This window comes from Manacus vitellinus, unplaced genomic scaffold, assembly GCF_001715985.3.
Source record: "Manacus vitellinus isolate BGI_N305 unplaced genomic scaffold, ASM171598v3 scaffold_53_pilon, whole genome shotgun sequence".
Taxonomy (NCBI): Eukaryota; Metazoa; Chordata; class Aves; order Passeriformes; family Pipridae; genus Manacus; species Manacus vitellinus.
In genome coordinates this window covers 486,857-506,279 of record NW_021940637.1, presented here as the reverse complement: position 1 = coordinate 506,279, position 19,423 = coordinate 486,857, and the positions used below count along the sequence as shown (strand labels likewise).

The following is a 19,423-nucleotide window of genomic DNA, read 5'->3' as shown; positions in this document are numbered from 1 at the left end:
GAGGGCCCTAAAGGGGTTAGAAACAACCTGGCAGGAAAGAAGCTGCACGTAATCCATCAGCAAAAGATGGCACAGGGCGAGGGGAAAAGGACCTGAAATCCACACATCCAGGAGGAAGGAGGAATGTGGTGTTCAAGAGCCAAGGACGATGGGAGCACCTTTGGAGGGGGATGGAAAGATGGGATATGAGCAAGGAGATCTCTGAAACCCAGAAAGAAGTGGGGAGCCAGGCTGGTGGGATGCTGTTGTCTCCAAAGGGTTGTGACCTTTTCCTGAACACGTGTGGAATCAGCTTTGCACCACAAGGAGAAGCTGGAAAGCTCTTTCTCCAGTGTTGTGCTAACACAGTTGGAGTGTTATGAACCCTGAAAGCCGAGGGTCGTCCTGATTGCCAGCTGAGAGAGGTGCGAGGTTTGGAGACCCACTTTGGGAAGGGATGGGTAAGGGTGGCTTTGGGATCGAGCCACTTATCTGGGTCCGTGTAGACAGCAGGAGCTAGCTTTCCTCCCAAAAAGTGCCTGGTGCCAGAAGTTTTCTGGACGCACTACTTCGCCCGGAGCAGGCGGTGCCTCCAGAGCCGCCTCTCGCACCCTACGTGGGGCTCCTTCCCTGCTCCTCCCACTCCTCGCCCCGGCACGAACAAGGCGCCTTTCAGGAGCGGGTGGGTGGGTGGCGAGGGCCTTTAGCCCTTTAAGAGAGAAATCTGACGTTGTAATCTGAGCGAACTTCTCCTTTCTGACAGGCGGGAGAAGTTACAGGTCCCTCCCTCGCTCCGCTTTATTAAATATAGTAGTAGCAGCAGCCCTCGCCTGGAAGCAGGCAGCGGTGGAGGCTGTGCTGTCCCGTCCCGGAGCCCTCGCCGCTGCTCCAGCCCCGAGGGATACCATGGGTGCCCGAGGTGGCATCTCCACACTGCTGCTTCTGCTGCTGCTGCTGCTGGCCGGCTACTCCCAGCCCCTGGGAGCGGGACTCCCGGCCGGAGGTAAGCGCCGTCCATCCCGCCAGCCCACCCGAGGGATGGAGCGGTGGGAAACCCTGGGGGATACGGCTGCTGGGAGGGCTGGGGAACGAGAGGGGACTGGGGTGGACACCCATGGATGTCCCTCCTGTCGCCAAGCTGGCAGAAGCAGCTTGCCTGTCTTGTGGCACGGTGTCCGGGGAAAGCCAAGGGCGGGAACGGGGCTGCTCGCCCACCGTGGCTCTCGGGGTGCTGGTGCCTCTGTGTCCCTTCCCAGGGGGACACGCAGATGTGCTGCTGTGTGGTATGGGGCTGGGGGGAGCCACAGGGCTTTGGTTGGCGCCATGGGCAGCCGGTGGGAGAAAGGCACCGCCCCTGCTCCGCCAAGCCCCGCGAGCTTCAAGATGACATTTTAAAAATATCCCTCACTTTCATTGAACTGTTTTCTCCAGGTTTTTTTTAAGTTTTCAGCTCTATAAAAGATTCTCCAAGAAAATAGTAGCATTTAGAGAGATGAGGGTACAACTTGAACTGAATCTTGCCACTTCTGTGAAGGATAACAAAAGTCCTTCTACAGATACATCAATAGCAAAAGGAGGGGCAAGGAAAACCTCCATTCTTTACTGGCGTCGTGGGGAGGGAGCACGCCAACCCTCCCTGCCATGCTTGGCCTTGCCACCGTAGCTGTCTGCGAGGGCAACCCCTCTTCATCCCAGGAGCAGGGGTTTGGTGGGAAGAAAGGAGCTGGAGCATTTGCCAGTGTGTGTGTGACCTCCTGGCTCTGCTCCGTCCATCTGTGCTGTGCACTGGGGTGGCTGGTGGTGTGGGGTAAAGGGTGAGGGGCTCACCTCTCCCACCAGCACAGCCCCAGAGGTGTGCAGGATCACCCCTGGAGTGACAGGGCACCGAGGGCCAGCTGGGGATGAGGGTCACCCCCATGGTGACACAGGGCAGGCTGACCCCGGGGACCTGGGAAGACATGGACCCTGGGGACCTAGGAGAACACTGGCTGCTGCATGGGGTTAGAGCTAGACAGAGGGGTTACTTCAGGACAGAGCGGTTGGGATTTGTATCCAGTTTTACAAAAGAAGCAACCAGGTTTGCCCATCCAGTTCTTGGCATGGCTGTGTGCCCTGCCTCAGCATCCTGACAGCCATCCCACAGCTCTGGTCCCTCCCTGCTCCAGGATGCTCAGAGCTGCTACTGTCTGAGCCTCAGTGGGCTCTGCAGGTCTGGACAGGGGTCTCATCCTGCTGGGATGGGTCTGTGCCTTACTTAGCCTGACCTTCCAAGCTGTGCCTGAGATATCTGACTGATGCACTGCGTCAGCAGCACCAGCAGCTTCAAAAGTGAAGGGAATTTAAAAAGCACTTTTATTTCCCTAACTCCCCCCCAAAATACTATATCATCTCACTGAGCAGTTTCTCTTCCCCAAAGCTCCCTCCAGGTACCAGGGCTCTGACCAGCAGGCAAGAGCTTGCTCCAAGCAGTTCCCAAAGAATTACTGGCCACCTCTAAACTTTTGCTCCTGGTCATCTTTTGCATCCCAGCCTGTGTCAGTGCAAGGAGGAGGAGGAGGAGGATCCCAGAGCCCAGCCTTGTGGCCCTTGGCACCTGCAAAGTCCCTGTATGTCCCTTCATGTCCCTCTTCTCTCCCAGTGAGCAGGTGGCCACTGGGACATGCTTCTCTCCTGACCTCAGGCCTTGTTCCTTCTGGGTTTTTTCTGTGTACCAAAATAGGAGGGTGCCTGGCAAACTGAGTGGAAAAAAATCCCTTTTGTTATGCACAGAGTGGTCTCCTTCCCAGCCCTGACCTTTCCATCCTGGGCGGGGGTTTTCCCAGGTGGAACCGTTGCTTGCCTGGTGTCCAGAATGGGTCCCAGGGCTACCCTAGCACTCCTGAACTCTTTCATGGTGAATGGGCTGGAGCAACCCTAAAAAAGAGCACATGGCCTTCACTGGCACATGCCAACCCCCCCAGACTCCCCCCAAGTAACACTACCCATGGCTGGGACACAGCTCCAGGGATCAACGGGCATCTGCCTGGCACAGACATGTGGGGCTGGGGAAGAAAAGAGGTTTTACACCCATTTTCCGATGCCAGGGACTATTTCTGCACTGGACTGAAACAGATGTGCCAGCTGTGACTCTGGGTCTGGGCACCAGCTTCCCACAAGCCCCATCCCCTTGAGAACATCCCTGATGAGACCAGCAGCACTGATTCCAGGTGTTCCCGTGGGCTGTCCACAGTGGGATATCCCTCTGTCTCCATCGGGGAGAGCCAAAAGCTTGCCAGGCAAGGTGCTGGGGACAGACTGGTTTTGGGGGGTGAAGCCTGTGTTTTGCATTCCCTCCAAGCCCAGGTTCAGGGACCCGGAGCTTCCTGCCCAGCACAGGATGGGAAGAGTCATCATGAACTTCATCAGATACAGAATTATATAAAAAAGGAAAACACTCATAAAACTTACCCTGTTGACATCAGAGTGTAAAGCTTTAGTAAACTGTTTTTAGACAGCCTGGCTCCCCTCTGGTTCCCAGTGAAACCACCCGCAGGCTGTCCTCCCCCTTCCCCAAAATCCCTCTTACTGGGCGTTTGGAATGAGGAGAGACAAGAGTTGGATGTGTAGGCTCCCTGTGAGCAGCGTTCACCCCAAGATTTCAGCAAGTTGGTGCCAAAAATGTGACCTCCCCCAAAGCTTGGGTGGACCTCCAGAAGCGGTGATGGGGGTCCTGGGGAGGCAAGTGGGACACTGGCTTGTCCAGGGTACCTGCCTATGGATAGGGAGCAGTGTCTTGCCTGGGGTACCCATCCAGGACCCCTCCTGCTTTCTCCAGGTTTATCAGCTCCTCCTCAGCTCTTCCTACCTCCACTTTTGGAGATCTGATTGATTTAGTCAAACTTTCTTTTTTATGATCGCACCACATGTTTTAAGGTCATAGCTCAAAGCAGCTGGAAAAGCTTCCAGCTGATGGGAAAGAACAGGAAAAATGCTGAAAAGGGGGGAGAATGGTAAACTGGTATCGTGGGAATCAGGGAGGAATATTCTTGTCTCACTCTTATATTTAGCAACAGAGGGCTGCGGGCAAATATATAATATGCACATTCCTGTAGGATCGAAGGACAGGGTTAAGCTCACCCCGAGGAGCTCACGTCAGTTTGAAAGCTGGACAGGAACAGGGCTGGAGAGGAGGGAGGCTAACAGTCTGTGTGCCTAAAAAAAGCTCAAAGCACAGACTGTTCACAACAGGCATTGGCCCAGCCCAGTCTCGGCTCCCCGGGGCTGCTTCCTTGGCCCTTTCCAGGTGCCAGGCTCTGGCTTGTCTCCTTTTTGGGAAGCCAGCTTCCCCGAGCACTAGCATAACCCCCAGCCTTCAGCTGGGAAACTCCCAGGAACTCCTTACTCACATCTGTACAATTCCCAGGCCTCGCCTGGGTATCCCAAGCCTGGTTTGCCACCAGCCCCTTCACCATATCCTATCTCCAAACCTCCTGGAGACACGGAGCAAGGAGGGTGCCCATCGAAGCATCCTCATTCCCAAATCAGCCCTTCCCTGAGCTGTCTCCATCATGCCCAGTGCTTGGTTGGACATTGCCATGCTGCACAGGGGTGGGACACACCTGGGGTAAATAGAACAGAAAAAGGAAACTCAAGTTTTTATGCTATATTGAGCAATATAGCAAAATATTGTTATATATTGTTATATGAGAATATTTTTATATTACTTATACTGATAGAATATTAATATACTCTATAAAGTATATTCTAAATATATAAAGTCAGAGAACCCACTTTGCTCTTTCACAAAGCCTTTGCTTTGGAAAACAGAGTGAGGGCAGCTTTGAATTCTGCAAAGCCAGGCTTAGATCCAGAGGAGCGGGACTATGGTGGCTCTTTCCAACCCCAGGATGTGGAGAATGTAGGTTTGCCTTGCTGTTGCTCCTCCTCAGGACAGACCAAACAGGGCCTCCCAACGGCATCAGGATGGGATGGGAGATGTTTATGCCCCAAGCTGTGGATCCAAGAGGTTGATAAATTCTCATTTTCCATCCTTCCTCCCCGTGGTGTGTCACCCATTGTGCCAGTTGTGCATCGCTCCAGGCAATACCTCTGGGTGCACTTGGCTGCCTGACAGCCGGACAGACAGCCGGTGGCAGATGGAAAGCATCCCAGGGAAGGGATGCCAGAAGTTGCTGTGAGTGGAGAAAGTCATGGGGCAGACAGCATGGTTTGGAGGTGGCCAAGCCCACCACGTGTCTCCCAGACAAGGAGAGCAAAGCAATATTCATCCATCAGCGTGACTCACTGGCTGTGGAAGGAGCTGTTGTAAGCTGTGAGTCAGCTCGGGATGGCCCCGTGAATCCTTGCTGCTTCTTTTGCCCAAATCTTGGCTTTTTGGTAGTTGTTTTTCCTCTTTGCTGCAGGCAGGCAAAGGAGGGGGGTCTGGAGTCACCAACTGCTTGTGAAGCCCCCCCCAACCATGTTAAAGGATGCTCCCCATCCGTTTTCATGCCATAACCCCTGTGCAGTGCTGCCCAGTGCCGTGGCAGAAAGAGGTCAGGAGGAATTTCCCATTTTCTTTCCCAGCCTCCATCTGGGCTTCAGCAGGGCTTCAAAGTTTTCAGCATCCCATCCCACAGAAATTTCTGAGCCCACCAGGGTCATTTCCTCTGGGAGCTGGGGAGAAGAGAGGGAAGTCTTGGAACCGAGGTAGATGTGGCTGAGAAAAGCCTCCTGTCCTGCCCTGCAGCCCTGGGAGGGGATGTGAGCACCCGCTTCCACACCCCCACAGCCCCCGCGCCAGCCATGTGTTCCCCCTGCGCTAGAAATAGAGCAGGCATTTATTTTCTCTGTAAACATCACCCTGCCGGGTGTTTCTCATAGATGGAAAAGTCAGGGGATAACAGCAGTGGGGAGGGGAAGGCAGGGCAGGGAGGGGGATCTCTGGAAGGATGAGGAGAGGAGAGGGAGAGAAGAGGAGAGGAGAGATTTCAGCTCTAGAAAGAAAATACTCCTTTTCTTTGCAGACAGTTTAGCACATCAACCCCAAGTGAGCAAAAAATATCCTCTCTTTCTCCTTTCACACTGCAAGCCCCCCTCCCTGTCTGTGGAGACACTTTTCTCTGCCCCTCACAGCAGCCAGCATCACCAAAAGCCAATCCCGGCCATGCCCCTTGTAGCCCCCATGGGGTGCAGAGTTCTGTGGGTTCTGTGGGTGCTGTGGCTGCTGCCCTGCCAGCACAGCTAAAGACAAATCACCCCGATTTACACATTTTACACCCCAACTGCACATTTTAACATCCCTATCCCTGAGCACTGGGGACTGCAGTTAAGGCCAGCAGGTAGCTCCCGGCAGAGCTTCAGCACCCCCACTCCTGCCCATCCTTCCCCCACAATTTTGGCCGATAACTCCCCCCATCTTGGCAGCCGTTTGACACCAGTGAGGCTGGGAAACATCAGAGCCCGGGCGGCTGGAGACGTGCTCCTCTCTAGCAGCGGCCGCTGAGCTGTTTGTTGACAGCAGGAGAGGATCACTCCGGTAACGACCGGCTATTCCAGGGATGTCTGTGAGCATCCCGACAGCAGGAGAGGATCACTCCGGTAACGACCGGCTATTCCAGGGATGTCTGTGAGCATCCCCTGGCCAAGCTCCGCCAACCCCTCGACAGCTCCTGGGAAGGCTCCTTCCCCTCACTGGGGCTGGGGATTGTCCTGGGAACAGGCACTGTTGTGCAGGCAGAGATGGGATTCAGGGATCCACAGGTGGGATGTGCACCCAGGGTGCTTCACTCCCCAGTAACCAAACCTCAAGCGCAGGCTTTCCCCAAGGTCCCCCTGCTCCTCCAGCACTGGACTGGCTGGGATTGTCCCCTCATATGCCACCACATGCCCTCCTGAAGCTCTGCAAGCCCTTCCCTCACTGGCTGGGAAGCAGATGAGGTAGCAAAAGCTATGGGAGTGGGTGCCAGGATGTGCAGGGTGGAGCTGGAAAACCTGCCAGCCAGTGAGGCAGGGGGAGAGGGCTTGGGAGAGAGGAAAAGAAAGAAAAAATAGAACAAAACCCGGCTTGAGATGGTTTGGAAACCATGTCCTCTGGGGTTGATACAATATTTCCAGGCCAACTTCTCCTGGCAGCAGAAGCCTGAGTGAGACTGAGTCACGCTGCAGGGGACGGCACAAAAGTCCCATTGAGCCTCCCGCTTCCCCAAATCCTCCCACTTTCTCCCCCCGCTTCGCTTCCCAGGGCAAACACTCCAAACACTGCTTCCAGCTTGGGCTTATTCCTTAAGTCCCTTTGGAGCCATTAAGCCACACATCATTAAAAGCTCTTCATCCCTGCTCCTGCTCACACCAGGCTTTGGGGGTGCTTGCCTTGGGGTGCATCCCCCCAGCTCTTCCCAAAAGCGCTGTGACCTTTGTGGGGGGTTGTAGACTGGCTCCCAGCTCCTTGCCCTCCCCTCCACGGCTCTGCATCTGGCCGAGCAGGAGAGCTCAGGAAATACCATCAGCTCTAGGGCTGCTTGAATCATCGTAAAACCACGCTGGATAAGCGATGGAGCTCCAGAGCCAAGCCTCCTGGACCCTGCTTTACAGCCTCCAGCTATCACAGCTCCTAATGCTGCTCTGTGAGGATGGGGAAAGCAGGCAGGAGCAGGCACAGGAACCGCGCAGGAGGTTGGGGGCTGACAGGACACAGGAGGCAGGACACAGCCAGCCCCCTCCCAGGCAGCACAGAATTAGCAGGGGGCATGTTTTGATGTTTTCCCCTGACCCCAAAGTCTGTAAAAAGGGGCTGTAAAAAGGCTGGTTTTTTCCCCGAAGCTGTCAGGCAGGAGGCAGGGGAAGGCGAGCAGAGAGCAGCTGGCAGAGGAACTGGGAAAGTAACTGAATGAATAAACACAGGAGAGGGATTCAAAGCAGCACTGTGCAGCCAGAGATAGAGACCAGCTGGGTGGGATGGGGGCAAAGAAAGAAGAGTACCCCAGCCCAGGACTCTCCTCCTGCACCCAAAACAAGGGTCGGCAGCCCCATCAGGGTAATTGCTCATGGCTTTGCTGGCAGTTTCTTGGGTGCTGCTTTCCAGCAATCTCTGCTGGCCAGCACTCCTGGAAAGCACCAGCCCCAGCCCCCAGGAGCCCTGCTGCGAGGGAGGGCCAGGTGGAGGGTGGGAGGAAAGAACCAGAGCACTCATTCCCATAGTCGGGGTTGGAAAAACACACAGAGCCCTGGCTCAGTATGTCAGAGCAGCAATCACTGTCTGGAGTCAATGGGAGTGGGGATAAAAAGTCCTCCTCTACCGAAAGCTATCACAGCAGGGATGTATCCATGCCCATGACACCCTCTCCTGTAAATCTCAAGGCAGGAAAGTGAGGAGAGGCTTTCCTGGGGCAGGCACAAGGCGACCATGGTGTGTCCACAAGGTCCCCATTGGGTCTGAATGCCATTGCTGCAGACCAAGTTCCCCTGTCACTGGGATTTCCTCACTGTGGAGACCTGGATCAGTGCTGGGCTCAGGTCTGAGGGCATCTTTGAAGGCAGAAGCTCCCCACTTGTCCCCCCAGCACCCCCTCCTCTGAGCAAAGCCCCAGCCAAAGCTGAGGGCCGCTGTGTTTGCCTTAGCCTCCTCGCAGGCTGCTCATTTCCTCTGCCGGCCATAAATAAAACCGCACCGTAAAATGAAGGGAATGTGGAACATAATGAAGCCTTTCTCCAAAAGCCCATCAGATTCCTTCCTCTCCTGGCCCCTCCGCCCTGCATGGGGATGGGGGCACAGCCCAGCCCCAGCCCTGGGGGGCTGTGGGTCTCATTGGGCATTGCAGACCAGGTTGGGGGCAAGGGAGCTTGAGCCCCGGGACCACCCACGGTGCCAGCAGGAGGGATGGTTCTGCCCACCCTGCCTGTGCTTGGAGTGGGATGGGAGCTTCGTACACACACTGTGGTGGGAACAGGAGCAGTTCAAGCTGCTGAGCAGCATGGGCTGGGCAGCTGCCCCCGGGAGCCTCTGGTGTTCACATCCTGCTGAGCCCCTCCAGTGCTGGCATCCCCCCTGGATCCTTCCAGTGTTTGCATGCCCCCTGAACCCCTCTGGTGTTCACACCCACCCTGAACCTCTCTGGTGTTCACATCCCCCCAGCCCGTCCAGCGTTTGCATCCCCTCTGAATCCTTCCAGCGTTTGCATTCCCCTGAGCCCCTTCGGTGTTTGCATCCTCCTGAACCCCTTTGGTGTTCACATCCCCCCAGCCCCTCCAGTGTTTGTATCCCCCTGAACACCCCTCAGTATTCACATCCCCCCCAGCCCCTCAGGTGTACGCACAGCGGGTGGGTGCAGCACAACAGGTGACCTCGCTACCTTATAAAGTCATTTAAATTTGAAAAAAAACAACCCCAAACAACCCAGAGGGCCTCAAAACCAGCTCCTGAGGCTGCGGAGAAGCGCAGCAGGTTGCCCAGGGGCTGCTCCAACAGCACCCCAGCACGGGGCACACTGCTGGCACAGAAGGCTGCTTGTTGACAGGGGCGGCGGGAAGGAAGGAGGGCAGCCGGTGGGCTGGGCTGCACCAGCGGCCGCACAAGCCCGGGGCTGTTCAGGCAACAAGGAGCCTTCACTTCCCAGCTGTTTTTCCACCGTTGGAAAACCGGTGTGGCCGGGGCGGGAAGAGGCTGCGAACACAGGGAGTCTTTCAAGGGGGCGCGTGTGTCTGCACGGTGCTCTCCTGGCACCCGCTCTGGTCATTACAGAGCTGCTTTAATGAATTCCAGTCCCCTCCCTGCAAACACAGCCGGCCACCAGCTCTGGCCTCCACCTGCCCCCCACCACAGCCTGAATGGAGCCTTGTTGAGCATCCAGCTCCTCCCCAGCTCCACACCTCTATCCCCAGGCAGGGTTTGCTCCACAGGGAGTTCCTGCAGCCCCTCAGGGACTTGGTTGTACCCCCAACATGCTGAAGCACCTCCTGCGTGCCCCAAAACGCAGCTGGCTTTCCTATGGCAGGGTTGAGGATGCCCCATGCTGGGCAGGGAAGCATCCATCCATCAGCTCACGTCCTCCTGCACACCCAGGAGATACCTCCCCGTTCTGAAAACCTTTCGTGTCTGGTGCTGGTTCTCTCTGCAAACCCTGACACTGAGTTTTTCTGAGTATTTCCCCTTGCTTGGACTGGGAGTTGGCTCCTTCATCCTCCTACGTGCTGGGAAGGAGGTGGGAGAAGTTTGTGTGCTGAGATGTTAAAACATGGAGGAGAGCCCAGATGGCCCTGCTGAGCCCCAAACACTCTTGGAGCCCCCATCTCAGAGCCCCCTGAGTGGATGGGGATCCCTTCCCCACTGTGGTGCTGCCCAGCCCCAGGCTCTGCTCCCCCGTGTCAAAAAACTCCCTGAACACCAAAAAAACAGCAATTGGAGAGGCCAAACCCGCAGTGTTTTCAACTCGAGGAGCAGGGGAAGAGGGCCAAAGCATCCCGAAGCCGGCGCGTGGCCGGCGGCTGGGGCGGGTGCTGGGGCAGCACCGGCTCACACAGAGCCCTCGCTTGTTCACTGGCCCTGGGAGGTGCTGAACACACCCGAGGCCTCACTCCCAGACCCTTCCTGAGAGCTTTTGGCTCATGTCCTTGTTTTTTTCAACGCAGAAAAACCCCCCAAACCCAAATGACACTGCAGTCTATAATCTGCTGGCTGCTGGCTGGCTGCTCGGAAACTGTGACGGAGGCTCCTCTCGCCTCGTCAACGCCTTTCCATGGTCTTGGCAAGGCAGGGACAGTGATTTCCTGCGGGATACAGCAAGCTGGGAACATCCATTATTTTTATCCGGGACAAATGGGATGTCCACTCCAAGCCATGGCCAGGACATGGGGACCTGTTGCTCCCCACGACAGGAGAGGAAGGGCCAGCTTGGGCTTCTCCATCCAGGGATGAGGGTCACCTTGGGGCACAACACCCCCTGTGGCATCCTTAGATCATCTGGGGAAGCTGCTTTTGGGGCACTGGAGCTCATCCTCCTGGGGCAATCCCAGGATGCTCAGGGGAGCCTACCCATGGATGGGGATAGGACGTCCTTGCCTGATCCAAACGATGGACCAGGATGGGGCACCTTGTGCCATGAAGGCTCCTCCAGGGTGAAATGCATTTGGAAAAAAAAAACAAAAAAAATCCATGTTTTCTATTTCTTTTCCAACATAGAGGGCAAGGAAGAGGGGAGATGGGGGTGAGAAGCTGCAGGTCCCTTGAGAAAGTGAAATGTCACAGGCCGAGCGGTGTTCACATCCTGGCTGGGCTGTTGAGCGAGGTGGAGAGTGGCCCTGAAATAAAGCAGGAATTTGGGAAGACAAACAGCAGTAACTCACAGGACTCTGCTGCCGGGGAAAAATCCCAGCACCTCCTGGATCCAGGCAAGGGTCCCTCCTCCTCCCCAACAAATGGCACCACTCCCCTGGGCATCTGCACCTCCGGGAGCTTTTTATTAGTAGCATTTTATGAGAGAAGGAGAAGAAAAACATCTCTGGCAACTTTGGGAGAGTGGAGGCAGGACAAAATGTGCTGAATGCAAGAGCTGATGCCCCTTGGCACACTGGAAAACAAGCTGGCTATGCTGGAGTGGCCCCAAACCATCATCCCCAGTACCCACAGCAAGACACTGCCAGGCCCCTGGACTGGCACAGGAGCTGCTGGTGGGCCCAGTCTGGCCAAGCTTTCCCTCCCCATGAGAGCAGCCACTCAGAACCCCTCTGAAAAACACGTTTTTTGAATTAGGGGAAGCCACAAAACCAAAACGTAGCAAAATCTCAGTGGGAGCTGGAGCACAGAGCATGCACACACAGGGAGCCCCAACGGGAGCTGCCAGCACAAAATGTACATGGATGTCTCGGGGGAGCACATGTGCACGCATGTGTGCCTGTGGCTGTGCAAGGAGGGAGAGCCCCTTTTCCGCTGTGCCACGTCACTCTTACTCACCAAACCCCAGGACAAGGCGGTGCCGAGAGCCCCAGCACCCACCACCCTTGGCCACTGGGCAAGGCTGGTTTTGCCAAGACCACAGGAAGGAGGGAGCGGGTCAGGGGAGGACAGAGCCCTGCAAAGAATAGCACAGCTCCTCTGAGTCACTGGCTGGGCCGAAGAGGACAAGGAAGCCAAAGTGCCCCGTGCCAGCAGCAGGCATGAGGGCCAGGGAATGAGGAGGCACCCTGACAGCCCTGCCCTGAGCTGAGCAAAGGGCTCAGTGTTACAGCAAAGGCCAGATGTTTCCATGGTGCCATTTTCCTCCCTGCCCGGAACGGGTGAAGTGACGGTCCTTGAGACACCCACGTCATCCTCTCGGACCCCAGGGGAAAGCTGAGGCACTTTTTCTGCTGCCAGTGGCAGGAAGTGATTTTTTTGTGGTCTCCAGGGCAAGGAGGTCTCCCCATTCCCAAAGGTGTCAGAAGAGCATCCTCTACATAGGGCACCACAGGGCTCAACTCTGAAAAAAAATGCAGTAAGCTAAAGCAGAGTGCTCCAACTCTCTCCCTGCCAGGCTAACCCTTGCCATCACCTCTACAGATGGGCTCCTTCCAAACCCTCAGTCAGGGTGGCTGTTTCTTGCAGGGTTGGGTTTTCACTTGCTGCACCAGCCTGTGAGCAAAGCCTGCATTGCCTGCTCCCACCCCTGTCATCACCACAGAAAGTTGGGCATGAGGAAAATGCAACCAGGGAAGCAGCTGTAAGGGCAGACATGAGTGTTTACACCCAGACCTCACTGTGCAGGAGGCTGGTTTCACCCTGGCACCCAACCTCCACCCCTGCCTCCTCCAAATAGGGAATGGGCTGGGACCCTTAAAGCCAAATGCTAGTCTTGTTGGCCCCATGGAACCTCAGCAAAGCAGATTTGGGACCCCAAACCCAAGTGTGGGTCAGCAGCTGGGTGGACTTGATAAATGCTCTAGTGAAGCATAGCAGGAAAGCTTCACACATATAAACCCCAGCAGAGCCTGTGACTACATATGGACTGAAAAATGTGCATTTCCCCCGTCTCCGTGACATCCTCCCCAAACATTTCCAGCTTACGGGGCTGGAGTGTTTATGCTTAAGCACAGAACTTTGCCACAGGCTGAGCTGGAGCCAAGGAGGACGGGTGGCTGCGTGCATTTAACACGTGTGCAATGCACACGCATGCATCGAGTCAGCTGAAAACTACAAGCACTCAAAACTTAAGCACACTCCCTGTACTCTTAATCCTACCCTCTCCTGCCTCTGCCCTGTAACACAGTCTGTCATTCCACGACCACATGCCATCGAGATGAGTCCCTCCAGGGCTGATGTATATTGGGTGTTGAACACGTTCCAACTGTATCTCCAGGCGCCCGCTTTGAGCCAAGGTTTCTGTACGGTCTCACAGCCACATATGGATCACTAGCACTCACGTTTATTCCTCCAGCACTGAGGAGAAGCAGAATTTATCTGATTAGAAGGTGATGAGGCCCTGGCACAGGTTGCCCAGAGAAGCTGTGGCTGCCCCATCCCTGAAAGTGTTCAACCAGGCTGGATGGGGCTTGGAGTCCTCTGGTTTAGCAGAAGATATTCCTGCCCATGGCAGAAGTGTTGAACTAGATGAGCTTTTCCTTCCACCATTCTGTGACTCCTCTAGGAAAATCAGAAAAACAGACTCCACAAGGATCTTTCCAGGCTCCTCAGCTCCAACACCCTGTCACAGGGCAAACAGAAGAGGGCAGATGGATGGGCTTGGGAGGCTCCAGAGTCACGGCACCCACACAGACAGGGCTTGCAGGAGGTGTCCTTCCCTGCCTGACCTTCTTTCTCCCTTTTCTCCCCAGTCTCTTTCTTCGGGGACAGCTTTGTGGAGATGCCCCTGGCGGACGCCTCGCGCACGATGCGGCTCCACCTGCAGCTGTACACCAGCCAGGGGACTGGGCTGCTCTTCCTGGCCGCCGGCCAGCCCGACCACCTCCTGCTCCAGCTGCAAGACGGCAGCCTGCAGGTCAGCACCCTGGCACCCCAGTCCCCCCTGCAGGCTGTGGGTCAGGCTGTGGGTCAGTCTGTGGGTCAGGTTGTGGGTCAGGTCATGGCTTTATCCAGTACAAGGATGAAGGGGCAGCCCAGCTGCCAGGAGCCCTGCCAGGGGATGCTAAGAGTACAAGAGGAGTCTTGGGAGAACTGGTTAAATATAGAGAAACAGGTTCCATCTAGGGAAGCTCCTCACCCACTGCCTGGGGGGTGCTGGGGGGGATCGTGGGGACACCGAGACCCTGGCACCCCATGTGCATTGCACAGTCAGACTGCAATGCACAGCACCTTTGGATGAGAGGGGTTAGTGAGGAGAAGAGGTGAGATAAGAGGATCCAGAGAAAGAATAGGTCTCTCTTGTCCCAGATGGGACACGGGAAGCAAGCAATCAAGACAGAGGAATGAAATTCCCTGCTGTGGTTATGGTGTTGGCATCCACCATGAAGGAAAAGAGCAGGGCACACATCCTGCCTCTCTGCAGCTTGGGCTGGGCCACGAACCACATTAAACCAAAGCAGGAGAGCAAGCAAGCCGGTGGCTGAAGGTGTCCCTAATGCAGACCATGTGTCCCATCAGCTAACCCTCTACTTAGGCAGGCTCCAGGCTGCTGCCCACCAGAAGCAAAGCCTGCTATTTCCCCTGCCAGTCTCTAGGGAAAGGGCTGGAAGCAGCCCAGGTTGCAGGGATGGAGGGCAGTGGGCAGGATGGAGCAGGGAAGGAAGAGCCAATATCTGGCAGGGCTGCTCTGCGGGGTGAGAGGAGAAGCCCAGCTATGGGACTGGGAGACAGAGGATCCCAGCCCTGAGACTGGAGTTCTCTGAGAATGAGTGAAAAAGGAGAAAAAATCAGAGAGTGGGACAAAGAGGGAATGTCCGTGGGGGGGTGAGGGAGGAGCACATCCAGAAGTGGAGGAATGAACTGAGAGACCAAAACTCTTGTGAGCCCCTGGGTATGGGTCCATGGGCAGGTGGAGAGGTGTCACCTGAAAAGAACGTTGTGTCTTTCCCTACAGGCCAGGCTGCAGCTGGGCTCAGAGGAGGTGACCTTGCAGTCCCCAGCAGGGCTGCAGCTCAATAACCTGGCAGCGCACGACGTGGAGCTGCTGGTGGAAGATGGCAGGATGACACTGACCATCGACGGCCTCTTCAACAGCTCCACGGACATTGCAGGGCCAGCAAGGGAGCTGGACATCCAGCATGGCCTCTATGCTGGTGGGACAGGCAGCCTGGACCTGCCATACCTTGCCAAGGCCAGCCCTCCCTTCAGGGGTTGCCTCCACTTGGTAACATTCAACGGCCTGGATGTTCTCTCCCCTCTGTCCTCTGATGGCAGCTCCAAGATCTTCCACCATGTCCAGGAAGGGTGCAGCACACAGTTCTCTGCAGAGCCTGAGGACCCATTTGGGTTCCAGGGGCCACACTCCTACATCGCGTTTCCCACGTGGGATGCGAGAAAGGAAGCAACCATCGAGTTCGTGATAACGACGAGCATCACCCAGGCACCCCTGATCTACCACGCAGGGCTGGAGAACGACTTCTTCTACCTGGAGATCTCCAACGGACGCCTGCGAGGGTTTGTGGAGAAGGGGAACGGCATCATCGTCCTGCACAACAACGTTTTCATCAGTGACGAGCAGCAGCACTACGTCAAAGTCTACACGGACATCCACAAGTTTGAGATACTGGTAGATTACTACGCTTCATCCACATCCAACCGGGGCATCAACAACTACCTGGACCTTCAGGGAAACCTCTTCATTGGAGGTATGAATGAAAAAGCTTTTCAAAGGCTGAGGGAGCATCATCTTGCTTTCATCTCAGTGTGGACCATGACCAACCACTCGTTCGTTGGCTGCCTGGAGGACCTGCGGATAAACCTGCAGAGAAGGAGCCTGCAAGACGCCGTGATCACAAAGGACATCACATCAGGCTGTGGGAAGCAGGACCATTACTGGGACTATGAGGAGGTGTATGAGCAGGATGAGGCACCTACCTCCCCACCCCCAAATGTCTGGTCGGGAGCACCGGGCCTAGTGGTGGAACCATGCCGGCCCGACAGCAGCTTCCCACCTGCCTTTGCCAACATCAGCAGCCTTCTACATGTCAGCCCCCTCATCGTCTCCGAAGGGGGCATGGCCTATCTGGAGTGGAAACACACACAGCCAACAGTAGACTTGAGCCTGGCAAACATCCGTCAGTCCCAAATTCTCTTCAGCATCACCAATGACCCGAGGCACGGCCAGCTGGAGCTGGACATCCCCGGGTCCAGGAGCAGAAGGAAGTTCACCTTGTTGGACATTGTGAATCGGAAGGTCAGATACATTCACGATGGCTCTGAGGGACCCATGGACCAGCTGATGCTGGAGGTGACAGTGACCACCCAGCAAGGGGTCCCGGAGTGCTTGCGGCAGGGGCAGATGTACCTGCTGCCCATCATGATCAACCCCCTCAACGATGCCCCACAGGTCATTTTTCCCCGTGGGAACCACATGACAATCCTGAAGCACACACGGAAACACCTGACCACAGACATCCTGCAGGTCCTGGATGATGACACATCCTGTGATGACCTCGAATTCCAGGTGCATGGTGGCCAGCAGATGGAGGAGGGTTATGTGGAGTTTGACTTCCACCCCGGAGTGCCCATTGAAGAGTTCTCCTGCAGGGACCTGGAAGCTGGCAACGTAGTCTACGTGCACCAGAGTGGGACAAACTTACAGCTCACCTTGCAAGTGAGCGACGGCACAGTCCCGAGCCCCATGGCCACCCTGAGGATCCTCGCCATTGACCCCGAAATCCGCCTGGTCAACAACACCGGCCTCTCCATCTCCCAAGGAGGGGCCGCACGCATCACCACAGCCAACCTGTCAGTGGAGACGAACGCTGTGGAACAATGGGTCGCCATCCTGTACGTCCTCACAGAGCCCCTAAGGTATGGCGAGGTCAAGAAGCAAGGGAGCATGGGAGGGGAATGGAAAAAAGTCGAGTCTTTCCACCAGCAAGACCTGGAGCAAGGGCGCATCCAGTATTTTAGCACAGACCCAGAGCACCGGCTGGAAGACAGTGTGGAGAAGCTGAGATTTGAAGTCCAAGTGGGGCAGAAGGTCTTGCCAAACAACACCTTCCTCATAAGGATTAAAAGAGCCACCATTAAGATGAGGACCATGGTTCCCCTCCAGATGAAGAACAAGCGGCATAGAAATATCACCAGCGAGGAGCTGGAGGCAATGTTGGAAGATCCAAACTCCGCCCCAGTCTCCTTCCACTATATCATCACACAGGCTCCCAAAAAGGGAAATCTGGAGCTGCTTGGCAACAGGCTGACCGAAGGCTTTGGATTTACCCAAGATGACCTGCAGAGAAACCACCTGAGCTACAGTGTGACCATCAGGAACTCCCAGCAAGCCGAGGACACCTTCCAGTACCGTGTCCATGCCGGTAAGCAGCACTCTCCCGTCTATACCTACACAATCAGCATCGGTGGGGACCCCGATGCGCCAGTGCTGACCAATGTCCTCCTCACCGTGCCGGAAGGGGGACAGGCCATCATCTCCAAGGATCACTTGTTTGTGCAGAGCGTGAACAGCATGGACTACCTGTATGAGGTGATTGAGGGGCCAGCACACGGGAGACTGGCCTGGGCTGCCTCCCATGGCTGGGCCTCCAGAGAAGAGATCACAGAGTTCACCAATGACGATATCCTCCACCGCCGGCTGCTGTACCAGCATGACGACTCTGAGACACTGGAGGATGACATCCCCTTCGTAGCCATCAGGCAGGGCGAGGGCAGCGCTGAGCCTGATGTGGAGGAGGTGAGGGGTGTTTTCAGGGTCTCTATCCAACCCATCAACGACCACATCCCTGTCCGGGCAGTGAACAAAGTCTTCAACGTGGTGCGCAATGGGCAACACCTGCTGACGACTGACGACATTGCCTTCACTGACAGGGACTCCGGCTTCTCTGACACACAGCTGGTGCTGGCAAGGAAGGACATCTTGTTTGGCAGCATCGTGTCTGTCGATGACAGAAGCCACCAGGTCTATCGGTTCACACAGGATGACTTGAGGAAGAAGAAGATCCTCTTTGTCCATTCAGGGGCTGACCGTGGCTGGATCCAGCTACAGGTCTCGGATGGTCTCCACCAAACCACGGCCCTCCTGGAAGTGCAGGCATCAGACCCCTACATCAATATAGTCAACAATACCGGTCTGGTCATCCACCAGGGCACCCGAGGGAGCATTGACTCCTCTGTTCTCAACCTGGAGACCAACATGGACATTAGGTCAGATGAAGAGATACGATTCCTGATAACAACCCCCCCGAGGTGGGGGACCATACTGAGAGGGGAACAACCGGTCATGGCCTTCTCCCAGAAGGACCTGCTTGAAGGAGAGATCTCCTACCACCACAACGGCAGCAGGAACACCCGGGATGAGCTCCAGTTCACTGTAGAAGCAAACGAGGTGGCAGTGGAGGACACACTGGCCATCAGCGTGTTCTTGGACACCCATCCCAGTCCCCTGAGCATAGTCAACCACAAGGAGATCTATGTCTTCCAGGGGGAAGCAGCTGGGATCAAGGAGGAATACTTACTGGTGAGTATCCCCTTTTCTAGTCATTCTCCATGCCTGCATCTCTTCTCTGGCCAACTAGGATGGCTATGCATGGGACTCCATTTTACTCCAACTGGCTCAGAGCAAAGGTCTCGTGTCCACGTCAGGCTTTGCCCAGGGGCAGAGGGGTGTTTAGGCATGGCCTTGGCAAGAAGGTGACTCTTGCAGATCATCCCACAGCAAAGCCTTGAGGGATTGAATGCACAGCAGGTAGTCTGTGGGGCAGCCCAGCCGCAGGCACCAGACCTCTCACTCTTGTTTTGTCTTTCCCCATGCTCTCAGGTGACCCACGAAGAGATCCCTCCCCAAGACATAGTCTACCTGGTGAGCAGCCCCCCAGCCTCTGGCTTCCTGGCAATGCTTCAGGACGGCCAGGATGTGAACGAGCAGCCCAGCCTGGACCCCATCCAGTCCTTCACCCAGGAGGACATCAACAGTGGCAGAGTCCTCTACCTCCACTCCAAGCCCAATGAGGAGCGTGACCGGTTTGTCACAGACATCACAGCCCGCGGTGTGGACGCTCTGGAGGGGGTGGTGGTGAGCCTGGTTGTGCTCCCCATCAACGTGCCCTTGGATGTCCACAACATTACAGTGCCAGGAGGTGGCTCTGCTACCCTCTCCTCGGGCATCCTCAGCATCCCCAATGCGTACTACCCGGCTCTGGGCATGGAGTTCAGGGTGCTCGAGCCCCCCCGGTTTGGCACTCTCCTGAGAAGCGAGCGGCCTGAGGAGGGTGGGCTGGACAGCTTCACCTGGAGCGAGGTATAGCACCCCTGTGTGCCCACCTGGCCACCATGCTCCTTTCTCAAGGGTCTGGGGAGAGCCTTCAGGGTGCTCGAGCCCCCCCGGTTTGGCACTCT

The 19,423-nt window shown here is 56.0% G+C and overlaps 1 protein-coding gene across 1 annotated transcript in view; it reads left to right on the top strand.

Moving 5' to 3' along the window:
- The first annotated feature begins 885 nt into the window (after positions 1 to 885).
- CSPG4 (chondroitin sulfate proteoglycan 4) overlaps positions 886 to 19,423 on the top strand; it is a 26,723-nt gene continuing 8,185 nt past the window's right edge. Inside the window, exons 1-4 of the mRNA XM_029963136.1 lie at positions 886 to 982; positions 13,762 to 13,925; positions 14,964 to 18,545; positions 18,846 to 19,325. Of these exons, the coding sequence (XP_029818996.1) occupies positions 886 to 982; positions 13,762 to 13,925; positions 14,964 to 18,545; positions 18,846 to 19,325 (4,323 nt within the window). The remainder of the gene's footprint in view (positions 983 to 13,761; positions 13,926 to 14,963; positions 18,546 to 18,845; positions 19,326 to 19,423) is intronic.